At 43.4% G+C, this 15,715-nt stretch overlaps 1 protein-coding gene across 1 annotated transcript in view; it reads right to left on the bottom strand.

The window, feature by feature from the left end:
* The window catches only part of LOC132993077 (ryanodine receptor 3-like), a 110,070-nt gene that overhangs the window by 66,380 nt on the left and 27,975 nt on the right, over positions 1-15,715 (bottom strand). Inside the window, exons 4-18 of the mRNA XM_061062727.1 lie at positions 15,630-15,650; positions 12,345-12,359; positions 11,745-11,819; positions 11,542-11,620; positions 10,902-11,014; positions 9,742-9,841; positions 9,412-9,505; positions 8,484-8,558; positions 7,811-7,967; positions 7,018-7,182; positions 5,718-5,839; positions 4,591-4,771; positions 3,493-3,628; positions 2,190-2,285; positions 1,768-1,886 (exon numbers count right to left, since the gene is read on the bottom strand). Of these exons, the coding sequence (XP_060918710.1) occupies positions 1,768-1,886; positions 2,190-2,285; positions 3,493-3,628; positions 4,591-4,771; positions 5,718-5,839; positions 7,018-7,182; positions 7,811-7,967; positions 8,484-8,558; positions 9,412-9,505; positions 9,742-9,841; positions 10,902-11,014; positions 11,542-11,620; positions 11,745-11,819; positions 12,345-12,359; positions 15,630-15,650 (1,548 nt within the window). The remainder of the gene's footprint in view (positions 1-1,767; positions 1,887-2,189; positions 2,286-3,492; positions 3,629-4,590; positions 4,772-5,717; positions 5,840-7,017; positions 7,183-7,810; positions 7,968-8,483; positions 8,559-9,411; positions 9,506-9,741; positions 9,842-10,901; positions 11,015-11,541; positions 11,621-11,744; positions 11,820-12,344; positions 12,360-15,629; positions 15,651-15,715) is intronic.

Below are 15,715 nucleotides of genomic sequence, written 5' to 3'. Positions count from 1 at the left end.
CAGAGGAAGTGTTGACAAAGAAGCCCAAAGGGAACTGTTATGGAAATGAATGTGCACCCAGTGAAGCATTTTGGTGAGCCTAATGAGAAGAGAGCTGGAGATGACTGCAACAGAATGAGACACTTTCAGTTGAGTTCCTTTCACTTCCAGATTGCTGTGGGGGTGTTTCTGCTTGAATATATGTTTCTTTTGTTATTTTTTGTGCATCTCTAACACTTAGGCTATGTACGTTCATGTCTATAGTTAACTGAGAAAAGTGATACTCACATAGAGGTAGCCACTGTTTAGCTTACGTTAGCATAAACCAAAGAAATGCTCCCAAAATAATTTGAAAAAAATCAACCTACCAATATCTCTAAAGCTCGCTAAACACATTTTAATATCTTTAATAGCTCAATCCTTATAAAAACCAAAGTGGATAAATGACAAATTGCCATTCAAACAGGAGCCACTTAGCCAGATGCTGTTGCCAGGCAACTAGTGGAGACTCCTGGAAGTTTTCACAAAAATTGCAGCAAGTACTTTTAGAAAGTTTTGTTACATACGGAGCCGGGCAAACAGTTTCCCTCTCTTACCATGATTTATGCTAAGCTAATTGGCTTCTGGCTCCAGCTATGGATGTAACTTATGAACATGTTAAGGATATATACATTTTTATCTTCTACTCAGCAAGTCAGCAAATATGTATCAAATGTACCTTCAGAATGATGTATTTTTCAGATGAAGGGGATTCTGTATCGATCAACTGTATGAAGAAGGCTTGGGAAAGGCAAATCAATGCTGTGTTGCCTGATAAACGATGGAGGACTCCACTCTCTCATATACATGGTTGTTCAATAAATAGCAGACATCGGTTATTTCAGATGAAAGTGGTTCAACTTTTCATTATCCTTAAGTCTTTTACATTAATGTTACCCCTCTGTGTGTCTAATTTGTCATCATTGTAAATCAAATGATATTGACATTAGGTGCATGTATTTTGGGACTGTCAGTTCTGGTCAATCCTCTTTTTCTTTTGTTTCTGGGTTGTTTCAAAGAACTGTCTCTTCTGACAGACACATGGCTCTTTTTGGATCCTGAGAGGACTCTTCACTTCTCCCTTCACACATTCAAACCGCTCTGTTGTTGGGCATAATACTAGCTAAAACATATTCTCGAAGTGTGAAAGACAAACTCCACTGTGCTTCAGAAACTGGCTGCATGAATTGTTTGGTTTTTTTAACACAAGGAGAAATTGAACACTAATCATTAAAATGTCAAAATTATTGGGGAGAATCTTGGGGCCCCGTTTATGTAACATTAGGACTAATTTCAACAGCATTTGTATTAGATATTAATATAGGATTGTTTTGTTTTTTCATCCTATGTCCCACCCATGTAAGTTACTAACCACATACATTGCTAAGAGGTCCTGAGCTCGCCCTGGTAGGTTCCTCTGGATCATTTGTGGAGACCCCCCCCCCCCCCGCCCCATTTGTATGAGTATCCAAGTGTATAAGTGTGTACCTTTATATGATGTCATCAAAAATGTGTGAAAAAAAAAGTTTTTGTTTGGTTTATGACTGTTTTGAAGTCTACGCTCATTGCACTTAATGTTTACTGCATGGTTTCTTTTCACAGATATCATGGACCGTCCGCCCTTTGACTCGTCATTTTTTCCTTGCATGTGAATTTCTTTCAAACACAAAAAGGAGCCCATATGAGTCATTATCTTATATCAAAGTACAGATAGTGCCACTCATGAGCTCAGGTATCCTGGCTGCTCACCTTGTGGTTGCGTCCATGCTTGTAGAGCAGCGATATGATTGACTTGATGTGTCCTCTCTGGATGATGTTCAGGGCCTCGGGGCTCTCAATTAAAATGCAGTGCAGAACTTCCAGGATGCCTGCACAGATTCATAAATTAGTTAACACCCATCGAAGAGAAAAAAAAAAAAAAAAAGACGCGCACACTGGGGACACTCGTCAAAGAGACATCCAGTCCTGTACAGATCAACAGAGAGTGCTGCTGCTAGAATGGTTACCATACTGTACATTTGATACATACAATGTTAAAGCAAGCACAGTTGTCTTTTTGCATCTTTTACAGATCATAGACTGTTGAGGAAAGCCATTAAAGGACCTAAATGTCTCTTTGACGGAGAGATTGTTTTATATGTGTATATGTGTGAGGATGATAATGAGCACACCTGAAGAAGACTCCAGTCTCTCCAGCTTGCTAACCAGCCAGTCCAAGTTGTTAGAAAACTGGGTGCAGTTATTTCTGTTCCCTCTTATCAACGCAGCTGCAGATCAGAGAAAAAAACAGTGTTAATAATAATAATCTGTTTTGTTCAGAATGGTGCGATGGATCCCCTCAGGTACAAAATGTCAAATACACCTTATGTGCACACATGTAGCAAAGTGAGGAAAGAGGTTCTGCCTGGACACACTGATTCATATTAATTCAAAAGATGCCTAAAGATTGAAGGAGGGGATGAGCAAAGACATAAACACACCCACATATGTCCTAGCAAAAAAAAAAGAAAAAAAGACAGGGTCAAAAAACAGCGACAAGACGGGGATGAAAGGAGGGAGGAATCCTAAATCCACTTAGCGCTGCGCAGGAGCAGGAGCAGGTGGGTGGAGGCGGGAACGAGGGAGGAGAGAGAGACGTGTGTGGAACGCTAATATAAGCCAGGAGGTGAAATCAGTGTAAATAAGAGAGTGTGAAGGAGAAACTTGGAGGGCAGAGGGGCTTCAATGGGAGGGGGTAGAATGAGAGATAACCTTTACATATGGAGTATGACAGGAAGAAAATCGCACAATTTTCAGCTCCCGAATGCAATCTCTTACATCACAACAAACATTTTATTCAGCAGATACAGCAGAGAGGAGAGGGCAGCAGGATTGCAGACAGAGAGGGAAAGTTAACAAAAAAAAAAAAAAAAAAGTATACATTCTCCTTGACAGATCCTCTCAGTGAGATGTGTTCATATCTGACAGAGCATATGGTAGCCGAGCGAAAGGTTAAAATGATATTGCAAAGGGAGGAATGATGACACTATGCTTTAGGAGCATGAAGAGCAATAAGCACAGCTCAAGTAAAAAAAAAAAGAAAAAAAACATGGAGTGATGAGAAGTGACAGTCATCTGCCCGGAAAAAAAAAAGACATCTGCCCAATAGGAAACAGCCAAAAATGTGTGTGTTTGTGTGTGAAAGGCAGGGAGGGGATCAAGTGTGTGTATTAGTGGTTGTATTAATTGTGCTTTTTGTGGTGTGTTTCTGTTTACATGTAAAGCTGTCTGAAATCTTGCAACTTTAGAATTCAGCTCTTAATGATGAGCTACTTCATGTCTCGTTAAATTTCAACCCCCATTTCATTTTCAAACAGAAACATTCCTCTATGTTTTAGGATTACACTGTAAAAGTGTGTGTGTGTGTGTGTGCGTGTGTGTGTGTGTTCATCAACATGTGTGTCCGTGTGAGTGTGTGTTGAAACAGCGTCTTACCCAGCAGCTCGTACAGCAGGTTCAGGATGTCTTTCCAGGCCGCTCCTGCCTCTGATCCGGCACACTCGCCAAAGTGTGCAGCACTGTTGTAGACGTTCAGGCGGTCGATGCAGTTGGACACCAGAATCAGCATGCCCTAAGAAATACCCGATGATACAACTCAGCAACTCAATTTAACTCCATACCGCTATATTAGCAAATTCACCTTCAAACACATTCATAACAAGCTCAAATTAGTTTGACAACTTAATCTGGTAAACTCTTTCCAAAGACTTCAGTAAGGAGACAGTCCTGAACACGGCCCTGTGGTGCTTGTGTCACGGTGATGTATTCTATGGAGGAATATCTATGGTGAACTGATATGCTAAATAGAGAGCGCTAAGAGACAAAACAGAAATTGCTGATGATTTATAATGCCGGGAAAACTCCTGAGTCAGCTGCCTGCAGTGACAAATTGACCTTCTGCATGAAATATATTAGAGGCGGGACAGATATGGGCTATTTGGGTATAATAACATAGAAAGCCAGGTTAATAAAATGAAAGATGGAAAGATGAAGAATGCATATTTTCACCACCAGATACACACTTGTTTTTGCTTGAGTTCATTTACACTCATGTAGGTTGGCTTGTATGACCGTGCACATTGCTGCAGCCTGTTGCAGTAAAGAGGACTTCTAATAGTTGACATCAAAGGCTCACTCAGTGAGGCAAGTGACATTTTGTAATTGATGAAAGCAATTTTAGGTCCCAGAGGCTTCGCAGAAAGCTTCAGTGCACTGGTGCCAGCCTCGGGGAAACTTATAACACCAAAACTGCTGACGCCTCAAAAGGCAATGCCTCCAAACACAAGATGGCATTGAAACACACCACAAAGAATCAATTCCTTTAGCCTTTATACTTTGTCTTCTGCAAAAAAATTTCCACAGCTCTCTGCTCTCTCATACGTGAAGTCACTTACTAAAATTGCCCCCAATCACAAGTCGAAACTTTACTCGGATTGAGTGTGGGGTGGGGGTGGAGTTATGCAGCACTGGCAGAGCAGCTTTTATTAAAATTATTAAAATGCTTCATTTGCCTCCGTCTTTGGTGAAACTCACTTCTTGTTTGAAAAGGTTCTGTCGATTCTTGAGGGAGCGCAGCTTGATCTGCCTCTCTTCGTGCTCCAACTCAGCATCAGGGAGCTGGAAATACGCGATGAGGTCATTGAGGGTTTGGAGCACCTCCTCGACAGGCAGCGCAACCAGTGCTCTATTCTTAACACCCAAACAATCCAGGTCTCTGTGGTGGGGGGGGGGGAGGCAGAGACAGCACAGTTAATACCAAAAAAAAAAAAAAAAAATCCTCATTCAGAAAGAAAGCAGTCCTGGTTCATTTTGTGACGCTCTGGTTCATTTTAGTTTCAAATGACTCCCATTCATCACAAACGCAACAACCACCTGGTGAAGATTCTCTAATAGGGCAGCTGAGCAGACTTAAGGAGAGGCTGTGATGACTAACATAATGTTTAGCCCACAGGTTCATCCATGCTGAAGTGCCGATTTCCGCTGGAGCGCTAAAAATAGCTCCTGTCGTAAGCATGGGAGGGATGCGGGGGGGAGATGTGTGTTGTCACAGCCGCAGGGGAGGCAGACAGACTCTCACATGTGCCCAGTGTGGTTGGCCCAGAGCCCGACCCAGAGGGACAGCAAGCCGTTTGATAATAAATAAGGGTAGTGGATGCATCCACCTACGTTTTATTTTTATTTTTTTATTTTTATTTTTTTTTTAAAGCTGGCCTTGCGTAGCCATGAGAGCGCAATGTTTGCTGTTTTGGAAACGCATGAGTGGATCACTGAGTGAGCTGTCTGGGGCTTTGGCACCCCATTCAGTCAAAACTCACAGCCCGGAAGCTGAACTCTCTGCTGAGTACGCTCTCAATCCGGAGGGACGTTACATCACGATTGTGTGAACCATGTGACAGTCCACAAGGCTTTAAAATGTTCAGCTTCATCTCTAATTTGTTGATATGGTGCATTTAGGGACTCTTTTGTTTTATCATTGCTATTAATTATGCTCTAAAAACATCATTGTAGCTCTTACATAACTCTTGGATTGCCCTTTAAAAGTGCTCAAGACAAACATGGACGCTAATTCCGTTTAATTGGGTTATTTGAGCGATCATGTCATTTATTTTTGCCTCCTTATTGAGGAATGGCAGTATTAGTACTGATGTATTTTTGCAAACCTGATGAAGCTGTTAAAGAGTAATGTGGTGTTGCGGATGATTCGTGCGGCGCGGGATTCCTCGTGTTGACAGCGCTGCAGGGTCAAGCCGTCGTCCATGTGACCTTCAGAGTGCAGGCACGCCTTGAGAGGACAGGAAGGGAAAGACAGTGAGACATAAACTTTGGATGTTCTTTTTAAAAGAGAAGAAAACGGAGAAAATAAAAAAGAAAGAAGAAGCAACGTTTCATGGAGAGATCATAAGTACAGTGGTCGACAGAGGGGTAACCAACGCAACTTTTTTCTTAAGAAGAGGAAGACGCTACAAATTCAGATACCATGTAAATTTGGAAACACAGGCAAAAGTCTAAAAACAGATAAAATTATGGAAATACCATGTAAATGAATAAACGTGATGCAAAAGCCAAGACAACCACATTAAGAGCAAACGCGCTGCAAATGCTACAAATGGCTATGTGTGTGTTTTTTGACATGTCATTTTCTGCACGATTGCTGTTAATGCATTTGTTTGAGGCTTTGCGTGACATTTTTTAAGATTTATTTTTGGGCTTTTTGTGCCTTTAATTGAGAAATAGGACAGTGGACAGAGTGAGAAATCACGGAGAAAGAATGGGGAATGACATGCGGGAAAGGAGCCACAGGCTGGATTTGAACCTGGGCCGCCCGCTTGGAAGACTATAGCCTCCATATATAGGGCGCATGCACTAACCACTGCGCCACCAGCGCCCCTTTGACTTTTGCACATGTTTTTAAAGTTTACATCATTCCTGAATTTGCAGCCTGCTTTTTAAGGAAATGTTGGGGTTTTTTTGTGTCATTGAAGCTCGCCTGCCCTTCTCATCCGCTGTACATGAGCTTTCATCAAGCCACAATCAACTTTCAACTTCAACTTTGTTCTTCCCAGAGGGGAAACTTGTTTTGCAGCCAGGTGAAAATAAGAAACAATGTCTGGAACACTGGTGCTCACTCTACAGGCTATCTGGCTGTGTTAACATGCAGGACACATCTCCACACTCACACACACACACGTCTATCACTTCAGTAGCCCAGGGACTAGGTTTATATTTAGTGGAGAAAGAGATACAAACTAATAGACAATCATCTTAACGCAATCAACTCATTACCCTCAAAGTAATTAACTGTTCCGAGGAATATCTGTCATTTATTACATTTACCTGTTTCTCTATATGATGTCGTCTGAAGATAAAACTGTGTGTGTGTGTGTGTGTGTGTGTGTGTGTGTGTGTGTGTGTGTGTGTGTGTGTGTGTGTGTGTGTGTGCTTGTGTTTGTCTGCACTCACTCGTCTCTTGAGGGGACCCAGACGGGCAGATTTGACATCGGGTGCCTGGTAGGAGAGCCACAGCCCCGTGGCCACGTGCATGATAAAGCAGAGCGAGTCCCCGTATTTAATCTCGGCCACCCCCATGCCCTCGATGTCCCGCTTGGGGCTCTGCTCCAGCTTCTCCTGCACGGAGGAAGGAGAAGAAAATGAAGACGTCAAAGCTGTCAGTGTGACACACATTAGTATGCGCTATGAAAGCATGTGCACATTAATGCAGATTTGTTCTTAATCAACCGCACAACCAAATGTCAGATGCTTTTCTATACATGGCTCCATCCATCACACTGAGATGATTGTATTTGTTTAGCTCTTAAGATCAACCCTCTGCACTGATAAATGACCTCATTTATATTGAATAATAAAAGCTTTAAATCCACATTGGAAGGGTCACTAACTGGCTTACAATCACTGACCATATCTAGAAACTCTGTTATGTATAGTAAGGCTAAATGGTGGCTTCAGTCAGAGTCTGAACGTTCAGCTAAATTAACCTCGATGGTGGTGTTGCTTTCACTGCGTCAATAATTCTTGTAATTTCCATTGTCCTTGAGCAAATGGTGATTTTCCAGTTCGAGGGGAGTGTGGGCGCTTCATTTGTAAAGGTTTAAAGGTGGTCCTATGTGAACGCCTTCCAGCAGTGCTTAATGACTGTGTGTGGTATTATCCCATGTGACACAGGTCACCTTGAAGACCAGCAGGGAGCCGGGAGCATCCATTTAGTCGCCTTCGTATATCAGTGTTTGTAGCTAACCTTGGAGGCTCTGAAGCAGAAGGCTGTGGCAACGGTGTCCGACCGCTCCCTGTCCTGCAGCACCAACCCCCTGTCCTCCGTCAGGGCCAAGTAGTGACCTGTGGTCAGGTGCCGCAGCCTAAAGGGTTGCCCCCAGCGGATGTGGCTCCCGCTCCAGCTGTCAAGGTCAGATATCACACGTTAGAATGGAGCAAACATGGAGAAAAACGTTTCCTTCTATGAGGCCTGGAAGCCTTAATATCTGCTAATGACTCGATCTAAAAATTGCTGCCAGATGTCATTTATCCCTGTGCCATGCAGTGGAATAATTAGCCGAGTGCATCTCTCTAATTATGCACTTTGTTTCTGTTCAGAGGAGTCAAAAAAACAAACCAGGGTCAAACACACAGAAGATGTGACAAAACATCACAATTGACACGAGTGAAATAGAAAACACTGAAAAGGCTGCATCCCTGTGGGGCTGGGAAAAAGCCCCAAAGACAAAGAAGGAGGGAGGGAATGAGTAAAGAGACGGAGGGGCCATAGTGCATATGAAAGGAGAGGATGAATGAAGCAAAGAGGAGAAATAGAAAGCGATAGAAGAACAGAATACAAAGAAACAGGTGGATTGGAAATAATAGAAGGAAGTAAGGAGCAGAAAAGACTGGAGCTGATTGTCTGAAACACAACCCACCTGATTCGGAGTGGTTCCAGCCTCCACAAGGACCTGGCCTTGGCGCCGGCTTTACCTGTCTCATAGTTGACTATCCTGAAAAGAAAAAAGAATGAGTGGGCGTTCTGACTGTGGGTGCTTTAAATGTCTAGCCGAGACAGATGCTGTCAAGGTCATTCATCCTGGCTGAGGAGAACAGCACCTCTTCACTCTCATCCTTCGCGCTGATATTCTCTGGGAGGGCGGCAGACTCAGACAACACACACACACAAACTGAAGCTTGGGATTTGTATTTACTCTGCCGACTACAGCGTCGCATCGTTCAAACGGAGACATGTGCGCCCTGATAACCCACAGCTACACTGTCTATCAGAGATATGGGTGACTGGGTCCAATGATAAAAGAAATCGCTCATCTTCCCCCTGCTGACAGCTTGGAGTGTGTTTGATCTGCCTCAGACAAATTATAGACCTCTAAAAAAAAAATCACCCTCCATCCGCTGAATTTCAAGGACAACAGTAGGAGGAAAAGCTGGAAATAAATCCCACCCCTACGTCGGCTGTGCTCTGTTCTAAAAATAGACACCATGTGTGTACGTGTGTTTGTGCCAAGGAGGAAGACACATCTCCTGGCACATGGCTGAGTGTGAATGGACCTTGCCCGCTGTATTGACCCACTTCACTCCTGTGTGTGCCATTTTTCCACGGCAGGTCTTAGCTGTGTTGGCGCCACGCTGCTACACTGGAGTTAAAAATAACACAGCAGCCATTTTGACTCCCTGGAGAGCCAAGGTGTCACATCGATCGGAGGAATTCTTTATGACTTCAGGTGGGAGCTAACTCACAGGTCAGTTAGTTTCTCATGTGCCACACAACACCGCCTCAAGTATGTCCTGTGATGCTGCAGTGTAGTTTGAATATTTTGCTCGACACTCGCTGTGTTTTCGCACCTCTGCTGCTCTGCACTCTGGTCGGATCCCGGGATAGCTACTACCTCATCATGCCCGTGGAACAACCGCATCACATGACCACCCAACAGGTAGCCTGTAGGAAGAGAAGGGACAGAAGATTCAGATGTTATGTTTCAATTTTGCTGCTGCTTTTGCCTCGGCTGTGCGTGAACTTCTTTTCTTGAGTAATACAGGAAAACTGCAACCTAAAACCAATTCTCATTCTTTGACCGCCAACTCCTGCTCTTTTGTTACTGCGTTGTTTTCTTTCTTTCTAAAAAAATTGCACCAAAGTTATGCATTCTGGGGTTTTGGGTTTTGAGTATTTACCTTCTTCAATGTTGCTACCGGAGCAGATGGGATGGACATTCCACAGGGTTTGCATGAAGGAAGCATCCACCTGGATGTTGCCATTGGAGATCGATAAATGCTGCGGGAAAGAAGGAAAGATTGCACAGAGAATTCACTCATTTTGTACACCCACACCGATCGCACTATAAGGGCTGCGAGACCACTGGTAGGAAAAGGTGATTTTGATTTTTGTCATTAGAAGTAAGCAGCTTCACTAGCTAACTTTTTCCTTCTACTCTACCAGAATAAATTGCAATGAACATGTCAGAGAAAGATTTGGATAAATGTTTTCTATTTGTAAACAAATTTCCAGAGGATAACCAGAGAGCTAAAACAAATGCGCGTTCAATTGGAGAATCAATGAATCTGAATTTCTGATTAATAACAAACAAACATTCATCATTTGATATAATGTGACTTTTCAGACGGTGCAGTCGAGGTTGGAGACTGTCACTGTGATACTGGAGAAGTCAGTTTTTCACTGAGTGTTGAGGGAATCATAAAACTGACAGCTGCCTACAGAGTCTGGGGGATTTATACCGTCTGGAGGGGCACTGATGTGTGTATGTGTGTGGCTATGTTTCACACAGCTTCTGTGTGTCAGACTCTGAAAAACAGCCTTTAGGTGCTGTCCCCAGATACCACTGTGTTGCTGACTGTGGTGGTCACTGTGAGGGGATAGCGGTCATCTGGCTGTGGCCATTCATCCAGGGGTTGGGGGGGGGGGGGTTTAAAGACCACCTGGCTGCTGTCACATAACTTCATGGATCACTGCGGACATGTTTCTCAGGGTTAACATGGCAAAATGCTATGAGGCTGTGACAGCAACAAAATTATTATCATTGTAAGGATGTCATTTCTTGAGCAGATCGAATTTTGCGTAATGTAATTGTTCGTAGAGATGAAGTCATCCAAGAGGGAAGAGCATGTCACTTTTAACGCTAAGCCTCCTGCAGGAGAGAGGTCACGTAGAGAGCGCAGCATGTGGTAACCGGATTGGGATAATCTGAAATTTTGTCACATCAGGAGAAGCAGAGTTGATGCTCTCTTTACTAAGACCTCTGTATTTGCACACACACACATTCACATTCACATTCACACAGCAGCTTCAAGGATCAAATTCCAAACATTAAACTTACAAGGTATCGCTCAGAGGACAAGCTGACCAGGATGAGGTCGTCACCAATCCGCACCTTCTCTCCTTCCGATCTCTGCTTCGAGGCCGGGTGGATGGTCCACCAACAGGCCTCACCTTCAAAGAACCCAAAACACACACATAAACATGCCGTCTCCATGCCTTAATTCGAGCAAACTAATGAAGTGTTCACAGCCTGACAGCGTGCGCTACACTGCTGCGACCCACTATTTGTAGCAATAAAGAGGCAGAGGAGGCAGAAGTAAAAACAAGTGTGGATGCACCATGGCAACAATCTTCTGCTGCGTGATGGAAATTAAAGAAGCAAATAAGAAAAAGACCAAGGTTGCAGAATAACCAAACATAACTATTAAATATGCAGCACAGAGATGATCAGCGTTGATAAAAGAACCCACACTGAGTGTCTACATCACTCCACAGGGATTATTAAATGCAAAGCTGGGGGAAAAAAAAGATGGAAATTTTGCTCATAAATAAATACAGCGGACGAAGAAAGAGATAAGAGAAGAAGCGTTTTGAGACAGCAGCGAGAGACAGAGGGAACAAAAACACAGACAGACAGGGAAAGACAGAGCAAACGAGACGGATGAAAGCAAACTGTGTCAAAGGTTTTTTTTCTGTACCTGTTGAATCCTCCTGCAGGCCGACATCAAAGGACAGCTTATCTGTCTGTGACCTCGACGTCTTCAAACAGGCCAGGTACTGTGGTCAACACACACACAGATGCAGAGCTGTCACACACATAGACCTCTTGGAGAAAGCTTCCATCACGTGCTTTTAATTGCTGACAGTGGATTTTGTCTTTGTTTGCGATTGTGTCTCTTACCATAGAGCTGAAGGAGTGCCGCAGGAGGATGGCATGTCCGTACAGTAGAGTCTTGTGCCCGCCGCTCTGCGCCGCCTGCACAGAAAGTTCACACACAGAGAAAGCACAAAAACACACAGTTACATGTCTGCCTGATCTCCTGACAGCCCCAGCGGCCTCTTTCCAATGACTTCAATCTACAGGCGACCTCTCGCAGTCAACGTTGACCTCAGCCGCGACCTCCTCGCCGCTGATGTAACCCCAAAGCTCGAGGGAACACGTCTCCTGGGGAGGGCTTTTTTGTCACCCTGTTTCCTGGATGAAGACATGCAATCTGACTCGCTACAGGAGATGGTGATTCTGGCTTCTGTATCCATAAGCGACAAGGATACGAGCTCATCTTTCCGGCACTCCTACTGGAGGAATGTGGGAAGGATGCACAACTACTATCAGTCTCCAATGCGAATGTTGGCACATTAGCAGGAAATGACTCCACTGCTTATGTGGTTCTGGGGTTAAGATGCAGAAGGGGAACAGATCTCTACAGGTACTGTAGAGATGCAAGGTGTATAAAAGGTTTTTGTGTTTTTTTCTATGGCAAGCAACCCCAATGTTACTCACCTTTCTTATGAGCCTCTAGGAAGCATTAAGGTAAGAAAAAGGGTAATTATTCGGAAAGAATCATTGTTTTCCATAGCCTTTTCTTCTTTCCTTTGCCTTCTTTTAATGGATCTATATGATGTCCATCAAAAAAATAATTACTCAAACAACGCTAGCAAATACAAAAATGACCATTACACTGATACTTCAAACTGCAGGACATTAACGTTCTGTAGCTACATCTTTGTTGAGACTGGCGGTCTCTGCCTATAAGAGACATACATGAATCATGGCAGTGTTTCTTGAAAACATCCTACCATGCAAAGCCCTCTCTTTCGTTCCTTCTTCCTGGCTCCTCCTCCTCCTGGCTCCCCACCCCCCACCCCTCCATGTGCTACTGGGACGATTGCTGGCCTGTGATTTGATGCAGTTGTGTCGTGCAGACTGCAGCACTGGCTTCTGGGCTTCTTCTGTGCTCCTGGCTACTGCTATATGCTGGCTGAGGCACTGAGCTTAATGCAGCGAGGCACATCCAGCTGCAATCTCCACAAGCGATAAACCCAAGCCTTCCGTTCACTTCCTTATCCTGCGGCTGGGTGGTGAGTTATACAGATACAGCTGTGGTGCTAAATAGTGGCTTATATCAGCAAAAATACACCTTAAGCAATTGAAGAAAGTAAAACTGTATTATCCTCAGCTCATTGAAGCACAAAAAAAGAGACTACCGCATCAAGGAGGTATAAGAGTACTGAACTGTTTCTCCTGTCCAGCTGTTGACCACAAGTGTCAGATCATATGACATTTAGCTGGATGCAGCCGCCTGGTGTGTGTGTGTGCCCTGCAGCAGATTATATGTGTGAGCCACTGCAAGATAACACTAAGAACATATAAAAAAGAGGCGGTGGAACGTATGAAAACAAACAAAAGCATGCCCGGCGTCATCAGATCGGCTCGCTCTTTTTTGACTGACTGATCTCATTATTTGCCATTTTGACCGGTGAACCCACACAGTCAAACAGGTCAGTGCCTTTAAGGTGTTATGTCAGCCAATTCTCTAGAGTTACTGCGGGTGGATGCAGAGCTAATTGTGGCGTGGCATTTACAAGCTTTTCTTTGCAGCCTCGTCGGTCCCCTCAGTGTCTCCGAGCCTTCCGCCTAAAGCAGCCCGCATCACCAATTTGCTCCAGCCACTGTCTATTGATAAGCCCATCTGTTCAAAGAAGTATTGATTTCAGAGCCTCAGCCGAGACGAATTCAACCTCCATTTCCCCTTTAATGGCGCTTCCTTTAGTGACATTTCAGCGCAGGCGAGGGATGATGAATAGCTGGACAATATCGAAAACAGATAAATGAGAGTGCAGAGAAAATACAGTGGAAATAACCCTAACCCAATTCAAGAAGGCATTTTAAACCACCCTGGGGTATTTGATGCAATTGCAGAAAGTATTAAAGGTTAAAAAAGACATTCCTGGAATGAGTAACTCTTCAAGCTGAAATCTAAAAACCACCTGACAAAATAAAAGTCAAGTAAAAAGATTATGAATCATCACTTTATGCTGGAAAATGCTTCTTCATGAATGCGAAGATATTTAATTGATTGTTTTCATCATTGTCACCATGTAACAGTAGGTTTAGGGGTGCTGGTGGGGCAGTGTTTAGCCCCACGGAGGCTATAGTCCTCCAAGGGGGGCGGCCCAGGTTCAAATCCGACCTGTGTCTCCTTTTTCGCATGTCAGTGCCCACTCTCTCCAGCTCCACTGTCCTCAATACAGCTCAATAAAGGCATAAACACCCCAAAAATAAATCTTAACATTAGGTCTTCTTTGTACATTGCCAGTTGCAATTTGCATTATTTTATTAACTTGCTTATACTAACATCAATGTAATCACCACTTTGACTTTTTCTATGCATTAAAGCCCTTAACATTTTATGATCTATATTTCACTTCTATTTAATCATCGGTTGTGTAGTTGTGTATTTTGCCTCACTAACATTTTGAAGCAATTCTAGCCTTGAATATATGTTGGGATCATAAAGTTTTTATTTTATCTTTTTATCTTTTATATTATGAAAAGGGAGAAAAGGGTCTTCAGGGATCAGCTGTTGGAGGGGCGTGTCAATACCTGCTTTTGATTGACAGCAGCCGGCAGGTTGCGCTCTGGCATGGGAATAAGAGACAAACTTGTGCTGAAGTGACATTTGAAAGTAAGTTTATTTAGTGTTCAGTGTGCGGGGGCTAACTAGCTAGCCTGAAAACTGTTGTTAGCAGTGCAGTCCATATTCGTACATTGTTCAACGACAGGTGATGTCCGGCAAAAAAAAAGGCAGGGGTATCTTTTTATCCCTTTGTTTTAAAGATATGCATGATCACTGATTTAACTTCAGTTGGAATGTTAGTGTCATGCTAAGGTTTTTAAAAAGGTGCTGATGCAGGAAGAATGAGGATGTACTAGCAGTTAAAAACATCCATTTGAGCTTTAATTTAGCGTTTAATGTTATGAGCACCCTCTTTCTCTGTTTCTCTGCTCAAAATTCCCTGACAGCCAGCCAGCGTTTTACTCTCCCCACAGGCACAGTGGAACCAATGCTCTTAAATTCTGGTGCAGAGACAGTCCACTGTAGCCTCAAAACTCTCGCCCTGAAACATCATCTAATCTCTGGAGTCAAGTCAGCGAATATGAGCCTCAAGAACTCAAGATTTATGGACATTTTCACCGTCATTTGCCACATAACAAAAATCACTTAAGATCCTGTTTTGTCTCCCAGCAGAAATCTGGGCCTCAGCTGTTTATTAAATTCAGTTAAGGTTGGGTGAGTACAAGACGATACTGTGACAAATGAGAGCTCAACCCACGTGGGGAGTTGCTTTAAGAAAATGACACTGCAATGAACGTACATCTGAATGCCCCCAAGGACAGGGCTAATGCTAATCTGATGCTAATCCAGAATCGGTGCTGCTCTAGTTCTTTAGTAGCGGAATGTGTGAGAGCTGATGTTCACTGAGAACGTTATTGGGAAGTCTTTACAAAACCACATTTGTCTCCGCCAGCACAATAGGAGCTCAGACACAATCTTCTCACCCAGTGCACACACAAAAAAAATTCCATATGATCATCAGTTATTGTATTTCAATGGATGGATTCTGAATAAATGTAAAGACAAATGTTGAGAGATGAGTGACACCGACGAGAAGCTGAATAAACCAAATGGAGGGGAGAATAAGAGAGCAAATTGTGTGTTGTGACTTATCTACTGAGTCATGCATTACGGAGGACAGAGGGGAATGATGTGAGTGGTAAACATACCAATCGATCCAGGCCGCGAGTCTATCATGCAGAAGATGGAGATTATACACAAAAAAATAGAAGATAAAGGTTGGGAGAGATTACAC

This window comes from Labrus mixtus, chromosome 18, assembly GCF_963584025.1.
Source record: "Labrus mixtus chromosome 18, fLabMix1.1, whole genome shotgun sequence".
Lineage (NCBI taxonomy): Eukaryota > Metazoa > Chordata > Actinopteri > Labriformes > Labridae > Labrus > Labrus mixtus.
This window is presented reverse-complemented; position numbering and strand designations above follow the sequence as displayed.